General features: G+C 59.8%; 2 protein-coding genes across 10 annotated transcripts in view; one reads left to right on the plus strand and one right to left on the minus strand.

The window, feature by feature from the left end:
- Nucleotides 1–10,210, minus strand: part of RHPN1 (rhophilin Rho GTPase binding protein 1) — a 93,650-nt gene extending 83,440 nt beyond the window's left edge. For 3 of the 5 annotated variants that reach the window (XM_048841815.2, XM_048841816.2, XM_048841813.2), the window contains exon 1: nt 10,027–10,210. In XM_048841815.2, the coding sequence (XP_048697772.2) occupies nt 10,027–10,116 (90 nt within the window). In that variant the 5' untranslated portion in view covers nt 10,117–10,210. The remainder of the gene's footprint in view (nt 1–10,026) is intronic. The other 2 variants (XM_048841817.2, XM_048841818.2) reach the window with 1 other exon arrangement.
- Nucleotides 10,211–16,168: 5,958 nt separating this feature from the next.
- The window catches only part of TOP1MT (DNA topoisomerase I mitochondrial), a 63,304-nt gene continuing 52,214 nt past the window's right edge, over nt 16,169–27,258 (plus strand). For 3 of the 5 annotated variants that reach the window (XM_075124899.1, XM_048841807.2, XM_048841810.2), the window contains exons 1-5: nt 16,169–16,252; nt 18,976–19,094; nt 20,856–20,979; nt 22,230–22,303; nt 23,264–23,366. In XM_075124899.1, the coding sequence (XP_074981000.1) occupies nt 18,991–19,094; nt 20,856–20,979; nt 22,230–22,303; nt 23,264–23,366 (405 nt within the window). In that variant the 5' untranslated portion in view covers nt 16,169–16,252; nt 18,976–18,990. The remainder of the gene's footprint in view (nt 16,253–18,975; nt 19,095–20,855; nt 20,980–22,229; nt 22,304–23,263; nt 23,367–27,258) is intronic. The other 2 variants (XM_048841808.2, XM_048841809.2) reach the window with 2 other exon arrangements.

The raw sequence follows: 27,258 nt of genomic DNA on the forward strand, positions 1-27,258 counted from the left end.
TATACGTATATCTATTCGGGGCGGGGGCGTAGGGCAGGCGGGGGGTAGGGGCTCGGGGAGGGGGCGTAGGGCAGGCGGGGGTAGGGGGCTCGGGAGGGGGCGTAGGCAGGCGGGGGTAGGGGGGCTCGGGGAGGGGGCTCGGGGCGGGGGCGTAGGGCAGGCGGGGTTAGGGGGCTCGGGGGGGGCGTAGGGCAGGCGGGGTTAGGGGCTCGGGGGGGGCGTAGGGCAGGCGGGGGGAGGGGGGCGGGGGGGGCGTAGGGCAGGCGGGGGTAGGGGGCTCGGGGAGGGGGCGTAGGGCAGGCGGGGGTAGGGGGCTCTGGCTCGGGGAGGGGGCGTAGGGCAGGCGGGGGTAGGGGGCTCGGGTAGGGGGCGTAGGGCAGGCGGGGGTAGGGGCTCGGGGGGGGGCGTAGGGCAGGCGGGGGTAGGGGGCTCGGGGAGGGGGCGTAGGGCAGGCGGGGGTAGGGGGCGTAGGGCAGGCGGGGGTAGGGGGTTCGGGGGGGGGGGCGTAGGGCAGGCGGGGGTAGGGGGCTCGGGGAGGGGGCGTAGGGCAGGCGGGGGTAGGGGGCTCGGGGAGGGGGCGTAGGGCAGGCGGGGGTAGGGGGCGTAGGGCAGGCGGGGGTAGGGGGCTCGGGGCGGGGGCGTAGGGCAGGCGGGGTTAGGGGGCTCGGGGGGGGCGTAGGGCAGGCGGGGGTAGGGGCTCGGGGGGGGGCGTAGGGCAGGCGGGGGGAGGGGGCTCGGGGAGGGGGCGTAGGGCAGGCGGGGGTAGGGGGCTCGGGGAGGGGGCTCGGGGGGGGGCGTAGGGCAGGCGGGGTTAGGGGGCTCGGGGGGGGGCGTAGGGCAGGCGGGGGTAGGGGGCTCGGGGAGGGGGCGTAGGGCAGGCGGGGGTAGGGGGCTCAGGGGGGGGCGTAGGGCAGGCGGGGGTAGGGGGCTCGGGGCGGGGGCGTAGGGCAGGCGGGGGTAGGGGGCTCGGGGCGGGGGCGTAGGGCAGGCGGGGGTAGGGGGCTCAGGGGGGGGGCGTAGGGCAGGCGGGGGTAGGGGGCTCGGGGCGGGGGCGTAGGGCAGGCGGGGGTAGGGGGCTCGGGGAGGGGGCGTAGGGCAGGCGGGGGGTAGGGGGCTCGGGGAGGGGGCGTAGGGCAGGCGGGGGTAGGGGGCTCGGGGAGGGGGCGTAGGGCAGGCGGGGGTAGGGGGCTCTGGCTCGGGGAGGGGGCGTAGGGCAGGCGGGGGTAGGGGGCTCGGGTAGGGGGCGTAGGGCAGGCGGGGGTAGGGGGCTCGGGGGGGGCGTAGGGCAGGCGGGGGTAGGGGGCTCGGGGGGGGGGCGTAGGGCAGGCGGGGGTAGGGGGCTCGGGGGGGGGGCGTAGGGCAGGCGGGGGTAGGGGGCTCGGGGGGGGGCGTAGGGCAGGCGGGGGTAGGGGGCGTAGGGCAGGCGGGGGTAGGGGGCTCGGGGGGGGGGCGTAGGGCAGGCGGGGGTAGGGGGCTCGGGGAGGGGGCGTAGGGCAGGCGGGGGTAGGGGGCTCGGGGAGGGGGCGTAGGGCAGGCGGGGGTAGGGGGCGTAGGGCAGGCGGGGTTAGGGGGCTCGGGGCGGGGGCGTAGGGCAGGCGGGGTTAGGGGGCTCGGGGGGGGGCGTAGGGCAGGCGGGGGGAGGGGGCTCGGGGAGGGGGCGTAGGGCAGGCGGGGGGTAGGGGGCTCGGGGAGGGGGCTCGGGGGGGGGCGTAGGGCAGGCGGGGGTAGGGGGCTCGGGGAGGGGGGCGTAGGGCAGGCGGGGGTAGGGGCTCGGGGAGGGGGCGTAGGGCAGGCGGGGGTAGGGGGCTCAGGGGGGGGCGTAGGGCAGGCGGGGTTAGGGGGCTCGGGGGGGGGCGAAGGGCAGGCGGGGGTAGGGGGCTCGGGGAGGGGGCGTAGGGCAGGCGGGGGTAGGGGGCTCAGGGGGGGGGCGTAGGGCAGGCGGGGGTAGGGGGCTCAGGGGGGGGCGTAGGGCAGGCGGGGGTAGGGGGCTCGGGGCGGGGGCGTAGGGCAGGCGGGGGTAGGGGGCTCGGGGCGGGGGCGTAGGGCAGGCGGGGGTAGGGGGCTCGGGGCGGGGGCGTAGGGCAGGCGGGGGTAGGGGGCTCGGGGAGGGGGCGTAGGGCAGGCGAGGGTAGGGGGCTCGGGGCGGGGGCGTAGGGCAGGCGGGGGTAGGGGCTCGGGGAGGGGGCGTAGGGCAGGCGGGGGTAGGGGGCTCGGGGGGGGGCGTAGGGCAGGCGGGGGTAGGGGCTCGGGGAGGGGGCGTAGGGCAGGCGGGGGTAGGGGCTCGGGGAGGGGGCGTAGGGCAGGCGGGGGGTAGGGGGCTCGGGGGGGGGCGTAGGGCAGGCGGGGGTAGGGGGCTCGGGGAGGGGGCGTAGGGCAGGCGGGGGTAGGGGGCTCGGGGCGGGGGCGTAGGGCAGGCGGGGGTAGGGGGCTCGGGGCGGGGGCGTAGGGCAGGCGGGGGTAGGGGGCTCTGGCTCGGGGAGCGGGCGTAGGGCAGGCGGGGGTAGGGGGCTCGGGGAGGGGGCGTAGGGCAGGCGGGGGTAGGGGGCTCGGGGCGGGGGCGTAGGGCAGGCGGGGGGTAGGGGGCTCGGGAGGGGGCGTAGGGCAGGCGGGGGGTAGGGGGCTCGGGGAGGGGGCGTAGGGCAGGCGGGGGTAGGGGGCTCGGGGCGGGGGCGTAGGGCAGGCGGGGGTAGGGGGCTCGGGGCGGGGGCGTAGGGCAGGCGGGGGTAGGGGGGCCCGGGGGGGGGCGTAGGGCAGGCGGGGGTAGGGGCTCGGGGCGGGGGGCGTAGGGCAGGCGGGGGTAGGGGGCTCGGGGGGGGGGGGCGTAGGGCAGGCGGGGGTAGGGGGCTCGGGGCGGGGGCGTAGGGCAGGCGGGGGTAGGGGGCTCGGGGAGGGGGCGTAGGGCAGGCGGGGGTAGGGGGCTCGGGGAGGGGGCGTAGGGCAGGCGGGGGTAGGGGGCTCGGGGGGGGGGGCGTAGGGCAGAAGGCGGGTAGGGGCTCGGGGAAGGAGGGGGCGTAGGGCAGGCGGGGGGTAGGGGGCTCGGGGAGGGGGCGTAGGGCAGGCGGGGGTAGGGGGCTCGGGGAGGGGCGTAGGGCAGGCGGGGTTAGGGGGCTCGGGGAGGGGGCGTAGGGCAGGCGGGGTTAGGGGGCTCTGGCTCGGGGAGGGGGCGTAGGGCAGGCGGGGGTAGGGGGCTCGGGGAGGGGGCGTAGGGCAGGCGGGGGTAGGGGGCTCGGGGAGGGGGCTCGGGGCGGGGGGCGTAGGGCAGGCGGGGGTAGGGGGCTCGGGGGGGGGCGTAGGGCAGGCGGGGGTAGGGGGCTCGGGGCGGGGGCGTAGGGCAGGCGGGGGTAGGGGGCTCAGGGAGGGGGCTCGGGGAGGGGGCGTAGGGCAGGCGGGGGTAGGGGGGCTCGGGGGGGGGCGTAGGGCAGGCGGGGGTAGGGGGCTCGGGGAGGGGGCGTAGGGCAGGCGGGGGTTAGGGGGCTCGGGGAGGGGGCGTAGGGCAGGCGGGGGTAGGGGGCTCGGGGGGGGGGCGTAGGGCAGGCGGGGGTAGGGGGCTCGGGGGGGGCGTAGGGCAGGCGGGGGTAGGGGGCTCGGGGGGGGGCGTAGGGCAGGCGGGGGTAGGGGGCTCGGGGGGGGGGCGTAGGGCAGGCGGGGGTAGGGGGCTCAGGGAGGGGGCTCGGGGGGGGGCGTAGGGCAGGCGGGGGTAGGGGGCTCGGGGGGGGGCGTAGGGCAGGCGGGGGTAGGGGGCTCGGGGAGGGGGCGTAGGGCAGGCGGGGGTAGGGGGCTCGGGGAGGGGGCGTAGGGCAGGCGGGGGTAGGGGGCTCGGGGGGGGGCGTAGGGCAGGCGGGGGTAGGGGGCTTGGGGCGGGGGGCGTAGGGCAGGCGGGGGTAGGGGCTCGGGGGGGGGCGTAGGGCAGGCGGGGGTAGGGGGCTCGGGGAGGGGGCGTAGGGCAGGCGGGGGTAGGGGGCTCGGGGAGGGGGCGTAGGGCAGGCGGGGGTAGGGGGCTCGGGGAGGGGGCGTAGGGCAGGCGGGGGTAGGGGGCTCTGGCTCGGGGAGGGGGCGTAGGGCAGGCGGGGGTTAGGGGGCTCGGGGGGGGGCGTAGGGCAGGCGGGGGTAGGGGCTCGGGGGGGGGGCGTAGGGCAGGCGGGGGTAGGGGGCTCGGGGCGGGGGCGTAGGGCAGGCGGGGGTAGGGGGCTCGGGGCGGGGGCGTAGGGCAGGCGGGGGTAGGGGGCTCGGGGAGGGGGCGTAGGGCAGGCGGGGGTAGGGGGCTCGGGGAGGGGGCGTAGGGCAGAAGGCGGGTAGGGGCTCGGGGGGGGGGCGTAGGGCAGGCGGGGGTAGGGGGCTCGGGGAGGGGGCGTAGGGCAGGCGGGGGTAGGGGGCTCGGGGGGGGGGCGTAGGGCAGGCGGGGGTAGGGGGCTCGGGGAGGGGGCGTAGGGCAGGCGGGGGTAGGGGGCTCGGGGGGGGGCGTAGGGCAGGCGGGGGTAGGGGGCTCGGGGGGGGGCGTAGGGCAGGCGGGGGTAGGGGGCTCGGGGGGGGGCGTAGGGCAGGCGGGGGTAGGGGGCTCGGGGGGGGGGCGTAGGGCAGGCGGGGGTAGGGGGCTCGGGGAGGGGGCTCGGGGGGGGGCGTAGGGCAGACGGGGGTAGGGGGGCTCGGGGGGGGGGCGTAGGGCAGGCGGGGGGTAGGGGGCTCGGGGCGGGGGCGTAGGGCAGGCGGGGGTAGGGGCTCGGGGAGGGGGCGTAGGGCAGGCGGGGGTAGGGGGCTCGGGGCGGGGGCGTAGGGCAGGCGGGGGGTAGGGGGCTCGGGGCGGGGGCGTAGGGCAGGCGGGGGGTAGGGGGCTCGGGGAGGGGGCGTAGGGCAGGCGGGGGTAGGGGGCTCGGGCCGGGGGCGTAGGGCAGGCGGGGGTAGGGGGCTCGGGCCGGGGGCGTAGGGCAGGCGGGGGGTAGGGGGCTCGGGGCGGGGGCGTAGGGCAGGCGGGGGTAGGGGGCTCGGGGGGGGGGCGTAGGGCAGGCGGGGGTAGGGGGCTCGGGGGGGGGCGTAGGGCAGGCGGGGGTAGGGGGCTCGGGGGGGGGCGTAGGGCAGGCGGGGGTAGGGGCTCGGGGAGGGGGCTCGGGGAGGGGGCGTAGGGCAGGCGGGGGTAGGGGGCTCGGGGGGGGGCGTAGGGCAGGCGGGGGTAGGGGCTCGGGGAGGGGGCTCGGGGAGGGGGCGTAGGGCAGGCGGGGGTAGGGGGCTCGGGGAGGGGGCGTAGGGCAGGCGGGGGTAGGGGCTCGGGGAGGGGGCGTAGGGCAGGCGGGGGTAGGGGGCTCGGGGAGGGGGCGTAGGGCAGGCGGGGGTAGGGGGCTCGGGGGGGGGGCGTAGGGCAGGCGGGGGTAGGGGGCTCGGGGCGGGGGCGTAGGGCAGGCGGGGGGTAGGGGGCTCGGGGCGGGGGCGTAGGGCAGGCGGGGGGTAGGGGGCTCGGGGAGGGGGCGTAGGGCAGGCGGGGGTAGGGGGCTCGGGGCGGGGGCGTAGGGCAGGCGGGGGGTAGGGGGCTCGGGGCGGGGGCGTAGGGCAGGCGGGGGGTAGGGGGCTCGGGGCGGGGGCGTAGGGCAGGCGGGGGTAGGGGGCTCGGGGGGGGGGCGTAGGGCAGGCGGGGGTAGGGGGCTCGGGGGGGGGCGTAGGGCAGGCGGGGGTAGGGGGCTCGGGGAGGGGGCTCGGGGAGGGGGCGTAGGGCAGGCGGGGGTAGGGGGCTCGGGGGGTGGCGTAGGGCAGGCGGGGGTAGGGGCTCGGGGAGGGGGCGTAGGGCAGGCGGGGGTAGGGGGCTCGGGGAGGGGGCGTAGGGCAGGCGGGGGTAGGGGCTCGGGGAGGGGGCGTAGGGCAGGCGGGGGTAGGGGGCTCGGGGAGGGGGCGTAGGGCAGGCGGGGGTAGGGGGCTCGGGGGGGGGGCGTAGGGCAGGCGGGGGTAGGGGGCTCGGGGGGGGGGCGTAGGGCAGGCGGGGGTAGGGGCTCGGGGAGGGGGCGTAGGGCAGGCGGGGGTAGGGGGCTCGGGGAGGGGGCGTAGGGCAGGCGGGGGTAGGGGGCTCGGGGGGGGGGCGTAGGGCAGGCGGGGGTAGGGGGCTCGGGGGGGGGGCGTAGGGCAGGCGGGGGTAGGGGGCTCGGGGAGGGGGCGTAGGGCAGGCGGGGGTAGGGGCTCGGGGAGGGGGCGTAGGGCAGGCGGGGGTAGGGGGCTCGGGGAGGGGGCGTAGGGCAGGCGGGGGTAGGGGGCTCGGGGGGGGGGCGTAGGGCAGGCGGGGGTAGGGGGCTCGGGGGGGGGCGTAGGGCAGGCGGGGGTAGGGGCTCGGGGAGGGGGCGTAGGGCAGGCGGGGGTAGGGGGCTCGGGGAGGGGGCGTAGGGCAGGCGGGGGTAGGGGGCTCGGGGGGGGGCGTAGGGCAGGCGGGGGTAGGGGGCTCGGGGGGGGGCGTAGGGCAGGCGGGGGTAGGGGGCTCGGGGGGGGGGCGTAGGGCAGGCGGGGGTAGGGGGCTCGGGGGGGGGCGTAGGGCAGGCGGGGGTAGGGGGCTCGGGGGGGGGCGTAGGGCAGGCGGGGGTAGGGGGCTCGGGGGGGGGGCGTAGGGCAGGCGGGGGTAGGGGGCTCGGGGGGGGGCGTAGGGCAGGCGGGGGTAGGGGGCTCGGGGAGGGGGCTCGGGGAGGGGGCATAGGGCAGGCGGGGGTAGGGGGCTCGGGGGGGGGCGTAGGGCAGGCGGGGGTAGGGGGCTCGGGGAGGGGGCGTAGGGCAGGCGGGGGTAGGGGGCTCGGGGGGGGGGCGTAGGGCAGGCGGGTGTAGGGGGCTCGGGGAGGGGGCGTAGGGCAGGCGGGGGTAGGGGGCTCGGGGGGGGGCGTAGGGCAGGCGGGGGTAGGGGGCTCGGGAGGGGGCGTAGGGCAGGCGGGGGTAGGGGGCTCGGGGGGGGGCGTAGGGCAGGCGGGGGTAGGGGGCTCGGGGGGGGGCGTAGGGCAGGCGGGGGTAGGGGGCTCGGGGCGGGGGCGTAGGGCAGGCGGGGGTAGGGGCTCGGGGAGGGGGCTCGGGGAGGGGGCGTAGGGCAGGCGGGGTTAGGGGGCTCGGGGAGGGGGCGTAGGGCAGGCGGGGTTAGGGGGCTCGGGGGGGGGCGTAGGGCAGGCGGGGGTAGGGGCTCGGGGGGGGGCGTAGGGCAGGCGGGGGTAGGGGGCTCGGGGAGGGGGCGTAGGGCAGGCGGGGGTAGGGGGCTCGGGGGGGGGCGTAGGGCAGGCGGGGGTAGGGGGCTCGGGGGGGGGCGTAGGGCAGGCGGGGGTTAGGGGGCTCGGGGAGGGGGCGTAGGGCAGGCGGGGGTAGGGGGCTCGGGGGGGGGCGTAGGGCAGGCGGGGGTAGGGGGCTCGGGGAGGGGGCGTAGGGCAGGCGGGGGTAGGGGGCTCGGGGGGGGGCGTAGGGCAGGCGGGGGTTAGGGGGCTCGGGGGGGGCGTAGGGCAGGCGGGGGTAGGGGGCTCGGGGGGGGGCGTAGGGCAGGCGGGGGTAGGGGGCTCGGGGGGGGGCGTAGGGCAGGCGGGGGTAGGGGCTCGGGGAGGGGGCTCGGGGCGGGGGCGTAGGGCAGGCGGGGGTAGGGGCTCGGGGCGGGGGCGTAGGGCAGGCGGGGGTAGGGGGCTCGGGGGGGGGCGTAGGGCAGGCGGGGGTAGGGGGCTCGGGGAGGGGGCATAGCGCAGGCGGGGGTAGGGGGCTCGGGGGGGGGGCGTAGGGCAGGCGGGGGTAGGGGGCTCGGGGGGGGGCGTAGGGCAGGCGGGGGTAGGGGGCTCGGGGAGGGGGCTCGGGGAGGGGGCGTAGGGCAGGCGGGGTTAGGGGGCTCGGGGAGGGGGCGTAGGGCAGGCGGGGGTAGGGGGCTCGGGGGGGGGCGTAGGGCAGGCGGGGGTAGGGGGCTCGGGGGGGGGCGTAGGGCAGGCGGGGGTAGGGGGCTCGGGGGGGGGCGTAGGGCAGGCGGGGGTAGGGGGCTCGGGGGGGGGCGTAGGGCAGGCGGGGGTAGGGGGCTCGGGGGGGGGCGTAGGGCAGGCGGGGGTAGGGGGCTCGGGGGGGGGCGTAGGGCAGGCGGGGGTAGGGGGCTCGGGGCGGGGGCGTAGGGCAGGCGGGGGTAGGGGGCTCGGGAGGGGGCGTAGGGCAGGCGGGGGTAGGGGGCTCGGGGGAGGGGGCGTAGGGCAGGCGGGGGTAGGGGGCTCGGGGGGGGGCGTAGGGCAGGCGGGGGTAGGGGGCTCGGGGGGGGGGCGTAGGGCAGGCGGGGGTAGGGGGCTCGGGGGGGGGCGTAGGGCAGGCGGGGGTAGGGGGCTCGGGGAGGGGGCGTAGGGCAGGCGGGGGTAGGGGGCTCGGGGGGGGCGTAGGGCAGGCGGGGGTAGGGGGCTCGGGGGGGGGCGTAGGGCAGGCGGGGGTAGGGGCTCGGGGAGGGGGCTCGGGGGGGGGCGTAGGGCAGGCGGGGGTAGGGGGCTCGGGGGGGGGCGTAGGGCAGGCGGGGGTAGGGGGCTCGGGGCGGGGGCGTAGGGCAGGCGGGGGTAGGGGGCTCGGGGCGGGGGCGTAGGGCAGGCGGGGGTAGGGGGCTCGGGGAGGGGGCGTAGGGCAGGCGGGGGTAGGGGCTCGGGAGGGGGCGTAGGGCAGGCGGGGGTAGGGGGCTCGGGGCGGGGGCGTAGGGCAGGCGGGGGTAGGGGGCTCGGGGGGGGGCGTAGGGCAGGCGGGGGTAGGGGGCTCGGGGGGGGGCGTAGGGCAGGCGGGGGTAGGGGCTCGGGGGGGGGGCGTAGGGCAGGCGGGGGTAGGGGGCTCGGGGGGGCGTAGGGCAGGCGGGGGTAGGGGGCTCGGGGGGGGGCGTAGGGCAGGCGGGGGTAGGGGGCTCGGGGCGGGGGCGTAGGGCAGGCGGGGGTAGGGGGCTCGGGGGGGGGCGTAGGGCAGGCGGGGGTAGGGGGCTCGGGGGGGGGGCGTAGGGCAGGCGGGGGTAGGGGGCTCGGGGGGGGGCGTAGGGCAGGCGGGGGTAGGGGGCTCGGGGAGGGGGCGTAGGGCAGGCGGGGGTAGGGGGCTCGGGGGGGGGGCGTAGGGCAGGCGGGGGTAGGGGGCTCGGGGAGGGGGCGTAGGGCAGGCGGGGGTAGGGGGCTCGGGGAGGGGGCGTAGGGCAGGCGGGGGTAGGGGGCTCTGGCTCGGGGAGGGGGCGTAGGGCAGGCGGGGGTAGGGGGCTCGGGGAGGGGCGTAGGGCAGGCGGGGGTAGGGGGCTCGGGGGGGGGCGTAGGGCAGGCGGGGGTAGGGGGCTCGGGGGGGGGGCGTAGGGCAGGCGGGGGTAGGGGCTCGGGGGGGGGCGTAGGGCAGGCGGGGGTAGGGGCTCGGGGGGGGGCGTAGGGCAGGCGGGGGTAGGGGGCTCGGGGGGGGGGCGTAGGGCAGGCGGGGGTAGGGGCTCGGGGGGGGGCGTAGGGCAGGCGGGGGTAGGGGGCTCGGGGGGGGGGCGTAGGGCAGGCGGGGGTAGGGGGCTCGGGGGGGGGGCGTAGGGCAGGCGGGGGTAGGGGCTCGGGGAGGGGGCTCGGGGCGGGGGCGTAGGGCAGGCGGGGGTAGGGGGCTCGGGGGGGGCGTAGGGCAGGCGGGGGTAGGGGGCTCGGGGGGGGCGTAGGGCAGGCGGGGGTAGGGGGCTCGGGGGGGGCGTAGGGCAGGCGGGGGTAGGGGGCTCGGGGGGGGCGTAGGGCAGGCGGGGGTGGGGGGCTCGGGGCGGGGGCGTAGGGCAGGCGGGGGTAGGGGGCTCGGGGCGGGGGCGTAGGGCAGGCGGGGGTAGGGGGCTCGGGGAGGGGGCGTAGGGGAGGCGGGGGTAGGGGCTCGGGGAGGGGGCGTAGGGCAGGCGGGGGTAGGGGGCTCGGGAGGGGGCGTAGGGCAGGCGGGGGTGGGGGGCTCGGGGAGGGGGCGTAGGGCAGGCGGGGGTAGGGGGCTCGGGGGGGGGCGTAGGGCAGGCGGGGGTAGGGGGCTCGGGGGGGGCGTAGGGCAGGCGGGGGTAGGGGGCTCTGGCTCGGGGAGGGGGACGGCGCTCGCCCCGCTCTCCGCTCTCACCTTGCGGACGCTGCCGCTCTCCGGGGGCCGCAGCAGGAGGAAGCCGCCGTCTCCCGCCGCGTCCCCTGGGCCGCCCTCCGCGGGCACCATGGTGGCGGGGGGTGGCCGCGCTCCCCTCAGCCAGGCCGGCAGCCCCGGGCTCCCGCAACGGCCGCTCACCGCCGGCCCCGGAGAGGGGCGGGAGACTGCGGCCGCTCCGGCCAATCGAGGGGCGGGTTGCCCTGGAGTGAATGCGCCGGTGTCCAATGGCAGCGAGGACGAGGGGTGGGGCCAGGGGCGTCACCGCTCCGCTCCCTGCCTCCGCGGTGCCCGAGGGGAGGAGACCCTGTCGCCCCTGGCAACGGTGGGAATTAGAACGCCGAGGACGTCACGGGGGCGGGGCCGCCTGGGCACGGCCTTGCCTGGAGGCGCGCGCGGGGAGGCCTGCACGCGGCCTCTGCACCCGCCCTCTTTTAGCCCGGCCTCACATCTGGGCCCTTTTAACCCTCTCTTCCCCCGCCCCTGCCGCACCTGGGGCAGCCCCTCGCACCCCGTTCCACATCTGGGCCGCTGCACCCCCTCTCTTTCCCCACCCCTCCAACATCTGGCCCCTGGCTGTCTGGGGGGAAGGCACAAGCAATGCAAAATGCAGGTAAAACCCTCGTCTCCGGGGCACTGCGCTGCCCCTTCCCTGCAGCAATCTGAGCTGAACCCTCACCTCAGCCCTGTCCCAGCGGGAATTTACACCACCTCCACCCCACTGTCACTGCAGTTTGTGGTGCATTTGTCTAAGGGCAGGTCTGCAGGACAGAATTACTTCCCTACAACTATGTTGCTCGGGGGTGGGAATCCACACCCTTAAGCGAAGTAGTTATGTCAACCTAAGTGTGGGTGTAGAGCGTGCTAGGTCAGCAGGAGAGCTTCTCCTGCCAGCACAACTACTGCCTCTTGCAAAGGCCCATTAACTACACCAATGAGAGAGCTCTCTCCTGTTGATTTAGAGCATCTTCCTTAAAGCGCTACAGTGGTGCAGCAGTGTCATGTGCCATTTTAAGTGTAGACCTGCTCTCAGCCAGGAAATCCAGTTCACCTTGGACTGAGGTAGGAGCAAAACCTGTTCCTCTTGTGCTGCTCTTCTGTTGGCCTCTTATGTCATAGAATCATAGAATATCAGGGTTGGAAGAGACCTCAGAGGGTCATCTAGTCCAACCCCCTGCTCAGAGCAGGACCAATCCCCAACTAAATCATCCCAGCCAGGGCTTTGTCAAGCCTGACCTTAAAAATATCTGAGGAAGGAGATTCCACCACCTCCCAAGGTAACGCATTCCAGTGTTTCACCACCCTCCTAGTGAAAAAGTCATGAAGTCCCTGGCTTTTTAAGAGCATATTCTCTTTGAAACAAGCAAGTGCTAGGCAACTCTATCAAAAACTACAGTAGAGAGATTTCAGAGTAGCAGCCGTGTTAGTCTGTATCTGCAAAAAGGAAAGGAGGACTTGTGGCACTTTAGAGACTCACCAATTTATTTGAGCATAAGCTTTCGTGAGCTACAGCTCACTTCATCGGGTGCGTGCCTATGCTCAAATAAATTGGTGAGTCTCTAAGTGCCACAAGTCCTCCTTTTCCTTTAACAGTGGAGAGAATAGAAATTGTGTAGAAAAGCACTCAAGAGTCTGGAAATGCCATACTTAAGGCTGCATGCACCACACTAATTACTTCCCCATCTATATCCTAATGTATACAGTTTGAGCACTGGTCTATACTTAAAAGTTAAATGGACCTAGTTATATCACACATGGATGGGAACAAAATTCTCCCTTCTGAATGCTGTAGTTAAGCTGATGTGCCCTCCTACGCCGCCCGCCCCGCTCACCGGCTGGACGTAGCTAAGTTGATGGAAGAATTCCTCCCTCAACCTAGCTACCGCCACTCAAGGAGGTGGATTAGCATCCTACATCAATCGAAAAACCTCTGCTGTCAGTACAGGAAGCAACTACGCTATGGTGCTACAGCAGCCCAGCTGGTCCAATAAAAGATATTACCTCACGCACCTTGTCTCTCAAACTGTCAGGCAGTGAGAGTACTGAGGCTGCTGCTTACGATACTAAATAGGATTGTTTCATTGTTACCTTGTCCTCCTCTCTTTCCCCGAGTTTATTGTAACCACCTGTAGACTCAGCATATTTGGGAACAGGGAATGCCTTTTTTTATATGTGTAAAGTAGTGCACCTAACATAACAGGCTCTTGAGTCTTCGTTAGGAACTCTAGGTGCCACCACAGTACAAATCTAAGCCTTTACTTACATGATCACCTAATATTTCCACAGGGGCCCTGCCTCATTCAGCATGCAGTCTGAAGGTGCACAATTAGATAGGAGTGCACTCAGTTAATAATGAAGGTCAAATTCTTGTATTAAATATTAAACTTTTGTACTATTAAGTTAATAAAAGCCTATACACTAACTTATCCCCACCTCTGCTTTTCCAGTATATCCTCTTGCCATCTTTTTCTGTTGCAGGCTCTTTAGGGCCAGGATCATACATCACATGTCATACAGTACAGAGCACATTGTCACCATCACCCATTTAAAAAGGGGTACATCTTATTTGGTCTCCTAACAGGCACAAATTGGCTCAACAGCAGCAGGGAATTTAGGAGAAAGGTGGAGAGGGGTATCAAATCATAATACAGGATAGAGACTGAGATGCCCTGCATTAACAATTAATCAGTATCTTAACTCAGACGTAGTAGCTTATTTGCTATTTGGTCTGTTTCTTTTTTAAACCTAGGTTTAGGACAGGGAAAGGGCTCAAAAGCGACTTTCCTTGGCTCACATAGATCCATTCAGAGCTAGAGCACTGTTGGTTCCTAGCTCTTTGCTGTGACAGTCCAGAGATCCCTCAGCTTCCTTGGGGACAGGTTTAACTGTCTGACCACTTGACCAGATTTATAGATAATCCATTGTGAGCTGCAAGCTCATACCCAATTTATTATTTGCATCACATGTCCAGTCCCAGCTTTCCCTAGATCCTTTACATTTCCAGGAGTCTGCTGTTGTTCTGGGGCTGCTGCCATTTTTTTCAGGCAGAGTAGATTGATATAGTCCGTGTTACAAAGAAATCCTACACTGTACTCTCTCATCGAGACTATCCAAATGGAGCCATTGTACTGAAAGGACAAAGTTGCTTTAAAGTATTGGGGATGGTGGTAGTTCTCTTTCTACCTATCTCTTGAAGCGGTCTAACGAGCAAGTGCATGATTTATGTATCACTATGTTCTGCAATACCTGCAGCTGTGGCAGAGTACCTCTAGGAACAAGGAACCCTAAATGTCTTGTCTACACCTGCATGAAGCTCCAGCTATTCTGGGTGCTTTCATGCAGAGACTCCTGCTGCTCCTGGTTCACTTTATGCCGATTAGAAAGCTCTGTTAAAACTGATAGTCTGAGTAGCATTCATCACAATCACCAACATTACAAACCAGAGCACTTAAGTCAAACACTGATACTGCTAGACAGGCTGCACTCTCGTTTGCTTTATATCTATCCGAACTGCACTGAGAGATCTGGATTCATTAAACAACTTTGGTGTTCTGGCTAGGGGATCATTGACCAGCCAGTGTGCTAGCCAGAGATGGTCTTACCCTAGCTAGGAATACCAAGAGCTGTTTTGCCCAGTACTGACCTCCTTTGTAAAGTGGTTTGAGGTCTCTGAAAGAAGCTAGATATTAGTGATTAGTGGAGCACTGCTGCTTGCTATTATTTCAGTAGCCCTGGCAATAACAGAAGGGCAGAATAGTGCCCAGAGAGTTATGTTATGATGAGACTTACGCTGGCTAAATCCAGTTTGGGTTAGGAGGGAGCTTTCGTGGCTCATCTAGTCTCATTTGATGCATTATCCCCAAGTCATTCCTAATAATACACGGGTGTCTTGACTAGCCTGGAATATCTCCAGTGACGGGGTCACCAGCTGGACGACAGGATTAGGTTTATCTAGATGGGAGCCCAGGCAAATGCAGCTGGGGGGTGGATAAACAAAACAAGCATATGGAATGCCCCATAACACTAGTTTTTACAGCTTCTTGCTATAACTCTGACTTGCAGAATAAGCCTGAAAGTTTACTAGCCAAGACCCAGGAAGCCTCCTTGCCAGCCCTTTACCCTGGTGATTGCTGTTCATGGGGGGGGGAATGGATTCAGTGATTATACTCACCCAGCAAGAACAGTCACTCCGGCTGTGGGTGAGATTTTGCAAGCCTGCTGCAACCAGAATCAAACAGTTCCCCCAGGGAAGTTGTCCAGGAGGAACCAACCCTATTTCTTAAAAAGAAAAGGAGGACTGGTGGCACCTTAGAGACTAACAAATTTATCTGAGCATAAGCTTTTGTGAGCTACAGTGAGCTGCAGCTGTAGCTCACGCTCAAATAAATGGGTGAGTCTCTAAGGTGCCACAAGTCCTCCTGTTCTTTTTGCGGATACGGACTAACGCGGCTGCTGCTCTGAAACCTATTTCTTAAGAGTTTAGTTAATGTTGAAGAGCTGACAACGTGTTTCACCTCGAAGAAAGAAATCTAGGAACACGCTGACCCAGTCCTGCTAGTTACAATCTCTGGGCCCAATTTTGCTTCACATCATACTTGCCTTTAACTTCATTGGAAGTAATGTTAGGCATGGAACGTGCCAGCTGAGGTCACTCTACATTGTTGCTCCAGGTTTTCTGTGTATCTCCGGTTATTTAGGAGACCTCTGGCTGGAGCAGTGCCAGTCCGTGGGCTAGTTTGTTGTGTCTAATTACAGCCAGTTGCAGGGCGTGGATGGTGGTCCAGGAAAACAGAGAGCCACACCATCTGCATCAAGCCAGGGGGAGGAAACTACTACCTCACCCTCTCAGGCTTGCCAGGTAAAGGAAGGATCGATGGGCTCAAAGTACATTCCCACCCTCCCACAGCCATCGCACAGCCTCCGTTGGTAGCTGGATTCAGTTGTTTAACTGTTCCTAGAAGCAATGCCTAAGGTAGAGAAGGTTGGCTATGCAAACATGTTTGCAAAGCACTAGACGCTTGCAAGGAGCAGTGTAGCAGAGAGCCTGTTTGCCCCCTTGGAGATCTCTTCCCGTTTTTACAGCAGAGAGTTGTCTGGTGTTGCTTTCCCTAGAAATACTAGCTTGCATTCTTTCCAGGTCGCATGCTCACTTCTTTCTGGGGGCTACCTCCCTTCTACTGAATGTGTGTAACAAGGGCCACCTCCCACCCCCTGGAACAGCATGAAACCTGGAAGGACATTCAGAAGCAGGGTTTATTAAGTAATAACTCCTGGTTAAGTATGTGCATAGAAAGCTGCTCCCTTTAACTCGCTCGCTGGAAGGTACAGCAGAGGCATGCTACAAAATATGAGTAGAATGTGCTACCAGTATACTCCTTACTGGTTTATTGAAAAGGCACTGAGAAGGAAGTGGGAGTTGTACAGCCAAGCAAAAGGGGTACTGGGAACTAAGAAGGATTCAAATAGTTTGGGGAGAATGGTTTGTTTCACAGCTTTGGGCAGAAGGGACCAGGGGCCTGCAGAGCTTGGCACAAGAGAACTCTCTCTAGGCCAGCTTTTAACTAAAAGTCATGCACATTAAAAACAGAACTCTTATAAATGAGGGCAGGAGAAGCAGGGAAGTTTTTAGGAGCAACTAACTAAGGTTGGAGCCAAGCTCCTGGGAAAAACCAGTGAAGCCCCCCAAAGGCAATATCTACAGCACTGGAAAATTCCTAAGACCCTATTTATTTCTTGGCTATCTAGTCATAAAAAAGTCACCTTACCACCAGCTTTGTGGAGAAACACAATACTCTCTTATTACAAAATTGATAAAAATCAAAACCACAGCTCAAGAAACAGATGTAGTAGCACTGACAAAATACTGCACTTACATCTCCCCACCCATGATAACAGTTACTCCATCCACTAGCTAGCCCAGGACTAGTAAAGTTAATATAGGTAAGCTGAGGACCCTTTTATATAGGTGAATTTTCCCAGAACCCCCCCCAAGGCTTAGACAGCCTCTTTCTGCTGGTTTAACTTTGATTTTAAGACTACATTTCCCAGAATGCTCTCTGGGCTGAGTATCTTCCAATCAGGGATGAATGGGGGCTTTAAATCAAGCTCCTGCAAGGGGGCACTTCCCCTAGAGAGGAAAGCAAGGAAGCTATTCATGAGGGAATCTCTTCTTAACCAATGTTATTTAGCCGGGTGTTACCCCAACCAGGTGAGCTACCGCCAGCAAATATCCAGTAGCATTTAAGATCATATAATGAAAGGGCTTGCAAAGCATGAGGCTTTTAACAGAAAGAATTGTCTTATTGCCTCCAAAAATTTGCAAGCCCCTCATTTTCCCTCCCATTTGTTTCTTGAGATGAAAGAGCCAAGTTTCTGTAGGAAAGGGGCTAACTTCCTTCAGAGAAAGGAAGCGACCCAATGTCATTCCATTCACACTTTGGTTGCATTATTTGCATCCAGTATGGACTTGATTTTTTCCAGTCCTGTTCTGCCTAAAGTTCTTAGGGCTTTCATGGGCAGATGGAGTTTGTCAAACTCTCTGTTTCCCTCTAGAGGGGTCTGTTTTCTCAGTGTGCTTTGTTTTATTTTTCTGCCCCTGTCTGGTGTTCACTCACTTCCTGGTTGTCCAGTAATTGATAAAGTGCTGTAATGAACTTGCTGCTAATTCTGCACCTGGGGTTAGTAATACAATAAAAGCATAATCAGTCCTGAATGCCCACTGTGCCCCTCTCTGCAACCTGCTACATTCCTGCTTAGGTGTGAAAGGTGATTTTGTTAAGGGGCAGAACTAGAAGTTGGGGGAGGAGGGGAATCTAGATTTTGTTCCCAGTTCTGCGTAGATTTCCTTTGTGAATTTGAGCACACTTTCAAAGGAGCCTATAATTTTAGTTGCCTCCATTTTTTAGTACTTTACTTTAGAGTCTAAGGCCAGGAGCCTCAGAATTATTTACCCCTTGTTTCAATGGGAGTTACAGAAGGGAATAAAATACCTTTGAGGATGTGGCCCTGAAGGCCTGATTTTCAGTGGAAGCTGGAGGTGCTCAGATGTCACTAAGAGCTGTGAGCTGAAGGTAGGGTATGTGTAAGCCCCTTCGTTTTCAGTTTAAATTGATTTTTACAAAAAAAAAAAAAGAAATCCTGAGTTTTACAGAAAGTATTACTTGTTTTTTTCTGATTTTCACCCTACTTTTGTGTCATTTGAATATACAAAAAATAACTTGTTTTATTAGGAAAATACAATACATTAGCCTGTGTAGATGCAAAATTGCCTGTTGAAGTAAGGCTATGTATTAGTAGAAGATGCACAGAATAAACAGGCACCAAGCTCTGAAGTGTGTGCGCATTGGAACATACTGATGAATCTCACGCCCACCACAAACACATTCCAAGCTGTTAGCAGATAACAGTTTAAAGATCTGACACACTAAAATGGAAAGAAAACAAAAATCGGTGTCAGAATATGTTTCAGAACGCAAGGAAGTGTTTGAAAGTTTTAAAAAATAGGAGAAAAGGGTGAAATTGAGTGTATGCTCTGCAAATGGTGTGGCCCAATTATTAAATGTAAATATTTATTGGCTAATAGTTCTAAGTCTAGACAGTAAACTGTTTATTCAAATGCAAAGTTTTATTTAGGGATTAGAGATGTACTGTTTTCTTAAACTCAGAGGTGGCGTTGTGTTTTGAGTTCTTAGTTCTGCAGCAAACCACATTAATGCTTTGATGAATGGAATTCAATCTATTAAATACTTTTCCGCCCTGTCCTTCCATCCACCAGAATAAACCCCAATATTTATCCAGACAAATTATTAATAGTTTTTTTTCCACCTATTTTTACCTGGTTTTTGTTGTTGTAGTAATAAACACTGAAAAGTAAGTAAAATAAAAATGGAAAACAAAGGGCCTTAGGTATGTGTAAGGGCCAGATCAGCTGAGTTCCCAACTAGTCACCTGAATAAGAGCCAGATTTGCAAAAGTGCTCAGCACCCAACATGCAGAAAAGCTCTTACGAAAAGCTGGCCTCAGATGTCTAACGTTAGGCCCCTGGGACTGGATGCCAGGTTTGAGAATTTGGGGTTAACCTCTTTGTGCCTCAATTCCCTTATCTAGAAAGCAGGTAGTAGTTATTGGTGCCTCCCTTCCTGCAGTGTTGTGAAGCTCAGTTCATTAACACTAGAAAGTACTTCAAGATCCTCTGATGGCCAGTAGTATAGAATTCCAAGGTGTCTTTATTATAAACCCCGTGTGTCAGTCCACGGGACAATGCTTTTATTCAAGCCCATTGGAACGATCTAGTCTAATGAAATTTCGTGAGGCACTGGAGGTTTCATAGTCTAGTGGATAGAGCATGAAGCTGGAAGATCCAGGTTCTATTCCCATCTCCACCACTGCTCTGCAGTGTGACTTTGGGCAAGTCACTACACCTTTCTATGCCTCAGTTTCCCCCACCGCTCTTTCTTTGTCTTGCCTATATAGATTGCAAACTCAGTGCCTGGCACAATAAGGCCCCAGACCTGGGGCAGGCTTCTGTGGGCTACTATAATGAAAACAATCAATAATTAAAATACCAGTAGCATGTATAATCTGTTCTCTGTATCCACTAATTTTATAGCCGGATAAGAAAAAACATTAACAGTCCTGTTTGACTTTCAGGCTTTGTTCTGTAGGAACCCTAGATGTGCACAGAGTTTTTCTTTTATTGCTTGGTCTGGTATTTGAGGATAAAAATGCATTTTGTTTGCGATGCTTCACCGTGTTCCTTGTTGAACTAAATACTGAGCTTGTGTCCCATGCATGGTACCTGACTTAAAGATGCAGTGATGCAAGTTCACCTGGGCGTTGTCTTTGCAACCTTTATGCAGCCAGCCAGCTCTTCTTCTTAACAGCAGTGCTTCTGCTTTATACATTTGGTTCGAGCAGCTCTTTTCTTTGCAGATGTGAATTTGCACCATGATGGATAACGAAGAGTTGGCAGAGGAGAGGGCCATTGGGAGCCATCACAAAATTGACCAGACAGCATCTTCATCAGTGAAGACTAAGAATGACAGTAACAGGTAGGTGGTTTCCAGCGACAGCAAAAATACACCGTAACTTCGTGAAAAATGCGTGCATCGAATTGATGGTATTAGAGCTATGGACATCAGCTGTCCAACGTCTCATTGGCCCTCTCGACCTTTTTGATGGTGTCGTATGTTCATTTAACTATTATTAATCGTAGGTCTGTGATTTCCAGCGTCACTAGTATAAAATACCCTAGCTCGTGCTACTGTCACCTTCTGCTTAAGAATGTAAATGCTCAAAAAGTAGGAAATGCGAAAAAATTAACATCGAATGTGCCACCTTGACGCTACCTCTTTGTGCATCTGTGCGGTGGTCCTTAATGCTGTGATCACGCACTGTTCCTCACATACAGGTGTTGCCTGGAAAAAGCATTTTCTGACCATTTGAAAGGTTCTACTAGCATGAGAGAAACCCTGAACTTCATATAGGTAACATGGATAAGGCTGCTAACATCTTACCAGCCAGTGAAGTGTCTCTGCTGTTATCAACAATATGTAGTATGTAAGGGTCTTTCCAGCAACAAATAGTGTAGAAGGTTGAGAGGGTCACCAGCATGGAAGGATGGTCTGGTGGTTCCAGGACCAGCCTGGGATTCAGAAGACTCCATTTCCTGCCATGACACAGACTCTTCGTGTGACCTTGGGGAAGTCACTTAGGGTATGTCTTCATTGCAGCTGCAGCTAAAATTTCCAGCTCAGCGCGACATACGTGTGCTAGCTTTGATCGAGCTAGTGTGCTAAAAATAGCAATGTGGTGTGGGTGGCGGGCGGGACTAGCCGCCCCAACTATAGTGCCATCCAAGACCCTAGGTACATACTCAGATACTAGCCTGTCCCACCACCCATGCCGCTCTGGCTAGCCTGCAGTTTTTAGCAGGTATGTGTGTCAGTAATCCATCTGTTAAAATAGAACATAAGAATGGCCATACTGGATCAAACCAATGGTCCCTCCAGCCCAGTATCATGTCTTCTGACAGTGGCCAATGCCAGGTGCTTCAGGGATAATATTCCCTCCAGAATCCCAGGGGTTTTGTGAGGATTAAAGATTGTGAGGGATTCAGCTACTATGGTAATGGAGCCATCCAAGATGGATATCAAACTTTTACCCAAGGTGTGTTGCTAAAATGGCTCAGAGGAGCTCCAGTTATTTACTGTTTTCTTGCATTCTGGCTGTGTTGGCCTGGCTGGCATGTCTGAGTTTCACTTCTGCTTTCCAAGAAGATAGAATTCATGCCGGAACTGTTGAAATAAATTCCTTCAAGGGTTGTGACCTCCGAGGTACTACCCTCTCTTGAAATGCTTCTGCGTTTACCGGGAGTGGGGCCTGATCCAAAGGCACCGTGAAGTCAACGGGAGGAGAAGGAGGAAATGCACTCTAGTGCTGGACTCCTGACCGTAGCCTGTGCAAACGCATTGAGCCTGTAGCTTAGCATAGCTTGGAAAAGAACATCATGGTTTTATTTCAGTTTTTACTATTACACGTAATGCTGTGAGGTTGAACTTGATATTCCTAACAATTGTCATCTTCAGTGTGCTGTAGAAAATAGCCCCAGGTGAGTTTAGCAGCCATCCACATTGATTGCAATAAATAGGGTCATTTCATTTTCTGGGAGGGTATCTAGCTCGCTACAACTTAGGAAGGATAATAATGTGGGGCAAAGGTGCGTATGGTCTTTGTTAGGAAGCTAGCTGGTCGCATTAACCACAAGAAACCTAACTGACTACTTTGATTTGTCCCCTCCCCATCACATGGAGGATTTGTCTTCCTTTTCTAAGGAAAAGGAAGAACGTCTCTGAGCAGAAGGGACAAGAACAAGAGAAGAAACCAAGAGCAGACGCTCTGAACAGCCAGTGGGAGGAAGCTCAGCGAAAGGACCAGGTAGGAGGGAACTGGCCTTTCAAGCAAGAACTGATGCGTGTTTTGTTTTTATGCGAGAAATGGGCAGCCCGAGCTCGTGACCGCTTACAGCTTCTCAGCTGTGCTGCGCCTTCTGCTCTTTGTTTACTCATCTTTATAAGAGAGGTGATTTCTCCCAAACTATATTTGTTGCCGTTAGACTAAAGCAAGTCACTTAGTCTCTCTGTGCCTCAGTTCCCCATCTGTCATATGGGGGTAACAGAACTGCCGTGCCTCACAGGGGCACTGTGTGGGTGGGGAGTCCAGATAGTTACCTTTGTTCTGTTTGTTTTTTCCCCGACTTAGAACAGGGTAGGGAGCATTAAACAGTGGACTCCAAAAACTCACCCTCCCAGCTGTGGGAGGGAGTGCGGCTTATTGGTTAGCGCAGGGAGACTTGGAGATAGGATCTGACTCTGACGCCAGCAGTGTGACTGTGTGAGGGTTATGGGGAGTTAGGTGTCAGCTTCCGTGGACTTCACTGAGAGTTTTGGATGCCCAACGCTTCTGAAAAATGGGCCCTAACCTATTGGTGGGTCAGTTTCCCACTCTGTAAAATGTGGATACACCTTAAACCCAGCGGCGCTGAGGCGTTGCATTGCTTTCTGTAGAGGGCTTTGAGATCCTCAGCATGCGAGCGTTACCCTCCGCTCAGCCTGTTGTGGCCTCCTGGTGCAAATTCATAAATTGTAAGGGCAGAAGGGAGCTCAGTGATCAGCCGGTCTGACCTCCTGTACAGCACGGGTTGTAGGACTTCCCCGAATTAATTCCTGTTTGAATGCGAGCAGATCTTTTAGAGCCATGACGAATCTTGATTAAAAAATTGCCAGTGAGGGAGAATCCACCACAGTCCTTGGTACGTTGTTCCAGTGGTTAAGGCACACATTTTTAAGTACTTATTTCTAGTACGAATTTGTCTAGCTTCAACTTCTGGACAATGGAACTTGTTTTACCTTTGTCTGCCAGATTGAAGAAACCCTCTGTTACCACATTTCTGTTGGCCATGTAGATCCGTATAGACTGTGAACGTGTCACCCCTTACCCTTCTCCTTGATGAGCTAAAGAGCTGGAACACCTTGTGTAGTCTGGATGGAGAATAACGCCATTCTGTTCTGCCTCTTCACAGCATTTCCTTGTGGGACAGGGGCAATGTTTAGCTCTGGACACATTTTGCCCTTCTAAACTGGGTGTTGTACCAAGTTGTTTTCATGCTCTTTTTTTCCAACATGTAGCCCCCTGCGTTAAAAGAGAAGACGAGGCCGCCGAGATCCAAGGAGAAGCCGTTGCAAGAAAACGTCATAAGCAGGTAACTTTTTTTTCTTTTAATTAACTTGTCCCGACCTCCTCTGAGGGCAGGAGATGGAGCACTTAGACCAACAGAATGCTAGATTTGCTCTGAAGCGGCCTCAGTGCTCATCAGTTCTTGCCCTTGTCATATCCTCTCCACCCGCTGCAGTTCCAATGCCCAAGGTCTAACCCAGCAGTTCTCAAACTGTGGCTCGAGACCCCAAAGTGGGTTGCGACCCCATTTTATTGGGGTCACCAGGTCTGGTGTTAGACTTGCTGGGGCCCGGGACTGAAGCTGACGCTCAAGGGCTTCGGCTTTGGGGCTAGGGCTTTGGCTTTGCCCTCCTCCCTGCCCGGAGCAGGTGGGCTCAGGCTTCGGTCCCCCCTCTTGTGGTCATATAGTAAGTTTTGTTGTCAGAAGGGGGTTGCAGTGCAATGAAGCTTGAGAACCACTGGAACCTCTAGCATTCTCCAACCCTGCAGTTCTTTCCTTGCTTTCTCGTGAGCAGAAGGCTACAAGTTGTGCTGAATTTTACGGTGGATTCCGAGATGTGAATTACTTTTCCACAAGGGGCTAGGATGGAAACTACTTCATTTCTATTTGTGATCTCCGCTGGATTTGAGCCCTCTAGCATTGGGGATGACGCCAGCTTTCTCCCTCTCATTGGTTGCGTCAAGGAGCGATCAGCTCAGCTTATCAAGCGCTGCCAGATTCAGAAAATGTCTCTTTGTTTGGCTTATAGGCGAGGTTGTTCTACTAATGAATCTGCAGGTTAGCGACGGGAGGTGGATGCTAGCACAGCTCCAGAGGGTCCTAACCTTTAATCTGGTGGATCAGCAGAGAAGATGACAGATAGTTGGGGAGTTGCCTAGGAGAATAAAAATGTCTCTTTCAATTTCTCTTCTTCATTTATTCAAATGCAAAATGGCCTGCTGGTAAAACCTGCTTTCCTGTCATTCTGTCTCTCTTTTTGCTAAGAAGCTCTCTAAAGCAAGAAGAGGCTGCTGAGAATGAAGCCTCCAGCCAAAAACTGGAAGAAAAGTGCAAAGTTCCAGAAGAGGAGACGACCAAGCACAGACAGGTATGTCTCAAAGACTTTGGGAACCCCACGCCTCTTGACATCTCTTTCTGCCCTACATTTCTCTGATTCTAAGTGCTGCTCTAGGGAAATCGGCAGTATGAGATTCAGGGGAGAAGAGTGACATTTCCAGTGCAAAGCTGGCAGCCGCTGGAGGACGTGATGTGTGTACATTGATATAAATATACAGTAAGTCCACAATACACAGCGGAATGAGTATGTTAATGAAGTGTATGGAGTTGTATCACCCGTGCTGGGATCTTGGCAGATCATAGATGCTTGGCAGGGTTAGGCTGAGCCTGGTCCGTACTTGGAGGGAGACCTGCATGGAAAATATAGGAAGTGACATTAGGTGCTAGAGAGGAGAGCACTCTGGGAGGGCTTCCCCTCGCCGTCTCCTGGTTCTTGTCGCGCAGACAGAAAGCAGAAGGTCAGAGTCCAAAGGGCAGGCAATGGGGTGTCTAATCAAGCAAGCAGAGCTATAGCTCTGTACACCAGTAGAGCCTTTTCCCCACCCCCTCCTCCGTATCAGGCCTAATTATACCTGTCGTGCAGGCCCCTGCTCCCATCCCTGACAATTTATGGTCATGTTCTGGTTTGGAGTGTTGAGTCTGGGGGCTTCGGTCCCACCTCTTTTGTATCCCAGGCGAGGGGTAGGGAGTGAGGTTGTGTACTGGCCAAGGCCACCTTTTCTTTGGCTTTTAATGTTTCTTATACCTCTCCCCCATCCCTCTTGTGCCTCCCAGCTGGTTGCTTGACCTTGTCTTGGGAAAGGAGTTGTACATTCAGATGTCAAACTGCAACCATATCCAGCAACACGTTAGCTCTATTCCTTATCTTTCCTCATTATGCTGTAAGCCCTATCTGGCTGTGGGCAGATGGAACACCCAGTGTCTTTGTTCAGACATGTTCGTAAGGATGTAAGAATATCAAAAGTCAAATGGGCAAACAAAACCCACAATTCTGTCTCAGGCAGGCCTGAATGCTATATTCCCATCACTAACACACACTACCTTCTGCTAGTACTGCCCCATGGCCCCAGCGTAGTGATCAATGTTCCCTCTCATTTTTGACAGGCCGTGTGTGCAAAAAATTTCTTCTGTGCAAATTTTTGTGCCCGCGGTGTTTTGCCTTGTGCGCGGGGTTTAGGATCTGGGTACACGCGCACAGCTTAGAGGGAACAGTGGTAGTGATCCTCTTCTTTCGTATGGCAGTAGTGGAACGGTGAAAGCAACATGACTGCAGGTGGATCTTAAGGTCTCTGATCCAGTCCGGGGCGGGGGAGCCATTTGAACGGCTGCGACACCTCCAGGATGAGCATAGATTGGGCAGTCGTCTGTGATGTGCCTGCCAGTTTGCACTGCACCCCAGAGCGGGTAGTGATAAGAAGAGCTGTGCTGCTGGACGTGCCATCTTTCAACTAATAGCTAAACCTAGGATCCTGACCGCTTGTGCCGCGAAACTTTTCCTGCTGCATTAGAGTGCCCTCCAAGACCCTAGCCGCATTCCAAACTGGGGTACCTCGCGCGTTGTAAATGTGCCCTGTGCTTGCAAGAGGATGAGCTGTGCGTGGTGAGATAAACGGAGCTGCATCTGGTTCGGGGTGTGGTTCCGAAGCCAATCGGATAAAGGTTTCCTGAGTCTCTGTGTCCAGTGGACACAGTGTGTTCATCTGAAAGCGTGATCACTTGGGGCTTGTCTACCCTTAACATGCTACAGAGGCACAGTTCAGCTACTGCAGCGTAGACAGTGCCTACGCTGATGGGAGGGGTTCTCCCATCAGCCTAGGTAAGCCACCTCCCCGGGAGGCCATAGCTAGGTTGACGGAGGAATTCTGTCTACATGGGGACTGAGGTCGGCTTAACAGTGCTGTTCAGGGGGGTGGGTTTTTCACACCCCTGACCAACGTAGTTAAACCAACCTAATCTTCTGCTGCAGCCCAGGCCTTGGTCACTATTTTTAAGCAGGAGAATCCAGACGCTCCCTGGGTGATGCAAGACCTGACTTACGCGAATTCGCATTTATGGAAAAAGCTCCATATGCTAGAAAGGGGGTAAGCTAGAAATAGGAGCTTTTTTTTGGTTTGTTTTTGGGGTTTTTTTGCGTAATGGTCGGGTATACGTTTCCGACGTACGCGAAACTCGAGTTACGCAAGGCGTTCTGGAACGGAATGATTGCGTAAGTCGGGGAGTGTCTGTACTAGGCTAATGCAATGTTATGATAATTTGATCTATACAGTGCCACTTGCCAAGTCACCCAGCCTTTGCCTCCCCCCCCCCCTGTTTTTCTCCCCCTAGCGGTATGAAAATGGATACGGATAGTGTTAGTAGCTACACTCACAATTGCGTTAGTTGCTGCTTGTCGTCAGCATGTTCAACCTTGTACAGAGTACACGGTGGACGGGGCCCCTGCCCTGAGGAGCTGACAGCTACAGCTCTGATCCTGCAGTTGGATCAGTGCTGGGAGAGCCTTGTGCCTATGCAGCATCCTGTTGATGTCAGTAGGGCTTTGTGTGGAGAAGACTGGAGTCTGGTTCGTAATGGTGGTGTTTCCCGCGTCAGGGCCTCGGAGGTGCAGCCCGTTGCTTCAGAGACATGTGGCGCTGTCAGCTTTCTGGTGTTGCTTTTCCTTCCCTTCCTCAGTGCAACCCCAGGTTGTGGTGTTTGCAGGATTGCCACGGTATGTCAAAATGTCTAAGATCTCTCCTCAGTCAATGTGTTTGACTCACTGTTCGCACCAGGAGCTGGGCTACAGTCTCTGAAGCATGGTAGTTCATTTTCCCCTTATGAACATTCACCGATAACGTTACTGTATCGATGCTGTCATAAATATAAAGGGAAGGCTAACCACCTTTAAATCCCTCCTGGCCAGAGGAAAAAACCCTTTCACCTGTAAAGGGTTAAGAAGCTAAAGATAACCTTGCTGGCACCTAACCAAAATGACCACTGAGGAGACAAGATACTTTCAAAGCTGGAGAGGGGGTGGGAAAACAAAGGGTTCTCTCTGTCTGTGTGTTGCCTTTGCCCGGACCGGAGCAAATGCAGGTCAGAACTCCTGTAAAGGGTTAATAAGCAATCTAATTAGATATGCATCAGATTCTGTTTTGTTTAAATGGCTGATAAAATAAGTTGTGCTGAATGGAATGTAGAGTCCTGGTTTTGTGTCTTTTTGTACCTTAAGGTTTTGCCTAGAGGGATTCTCTGTGTTTTGAATCTGATTACCCTGTAAGGTATTTACCATCCTGATTTTACAGAGGTGATTTTTTAACTTTTTCTTCCATTAAAATTCTTCTTTTAAGAACCTGATTGCTTTTTCCTTGTTCTTAAGATCCAAGGGTTTGGGTCTGTGTTCACCTATGCAAATTGGTGAGGATTTTTATCAAGCATTCCCCAGGAAAGGGGGTGTAGGGCTTGGGGGGGATTTTGGGGGGAAAGACGTTTCCATGTGGGCTCTTTCCCTGTTATATTTGTTAGACGCTTGGTGGTGGCAGCAAAAAAGTCCAGAGGCAAAAGGTAAAATAGTTTGTACCTTGGGGAAGTTTTAACCTAACAAGGTAAAAATAAGCTTAGGGGGGTTTTCATGCAGGTCCCCACATCTGTACCCTAGAGTTCAGAGTGGGGAAGGAACCTTGACAGATGCATATCTGTGTCAGTTGCAAATATCTGTATGACCATAATGCCTAGGGTACCCAGTCCTGGATCAGGACACCATGGTGTTAGGTGCTGTACAAACACAGGACTAAAAGACGGTCCCTGCCCCAAAGAGCAGAGATCTCAGCTGTTCATTCCTCCTGAATTTACCACCATCTGATTGTGATATTACAGACTGAGGAGTGTGAATTCAAGAGTCAGTGTGTTTGTAGGGAATGACTGATCTTGTTTGCCTACAGGTATCT

This window comes from Caretta caretta, chromosome 2 (genome assembly GCF_965140235.1).
Source record: "Caretta caretta isolate rCarCar2 chromosome 2, rCarCar1.hap1, whole genome shotgun sequence".
Classification (NCBI taxonomy): Eukaryota; Metazoa; Chordata; order Testudines; family Cheloniidae; genus Caretta; species Caretta caretta.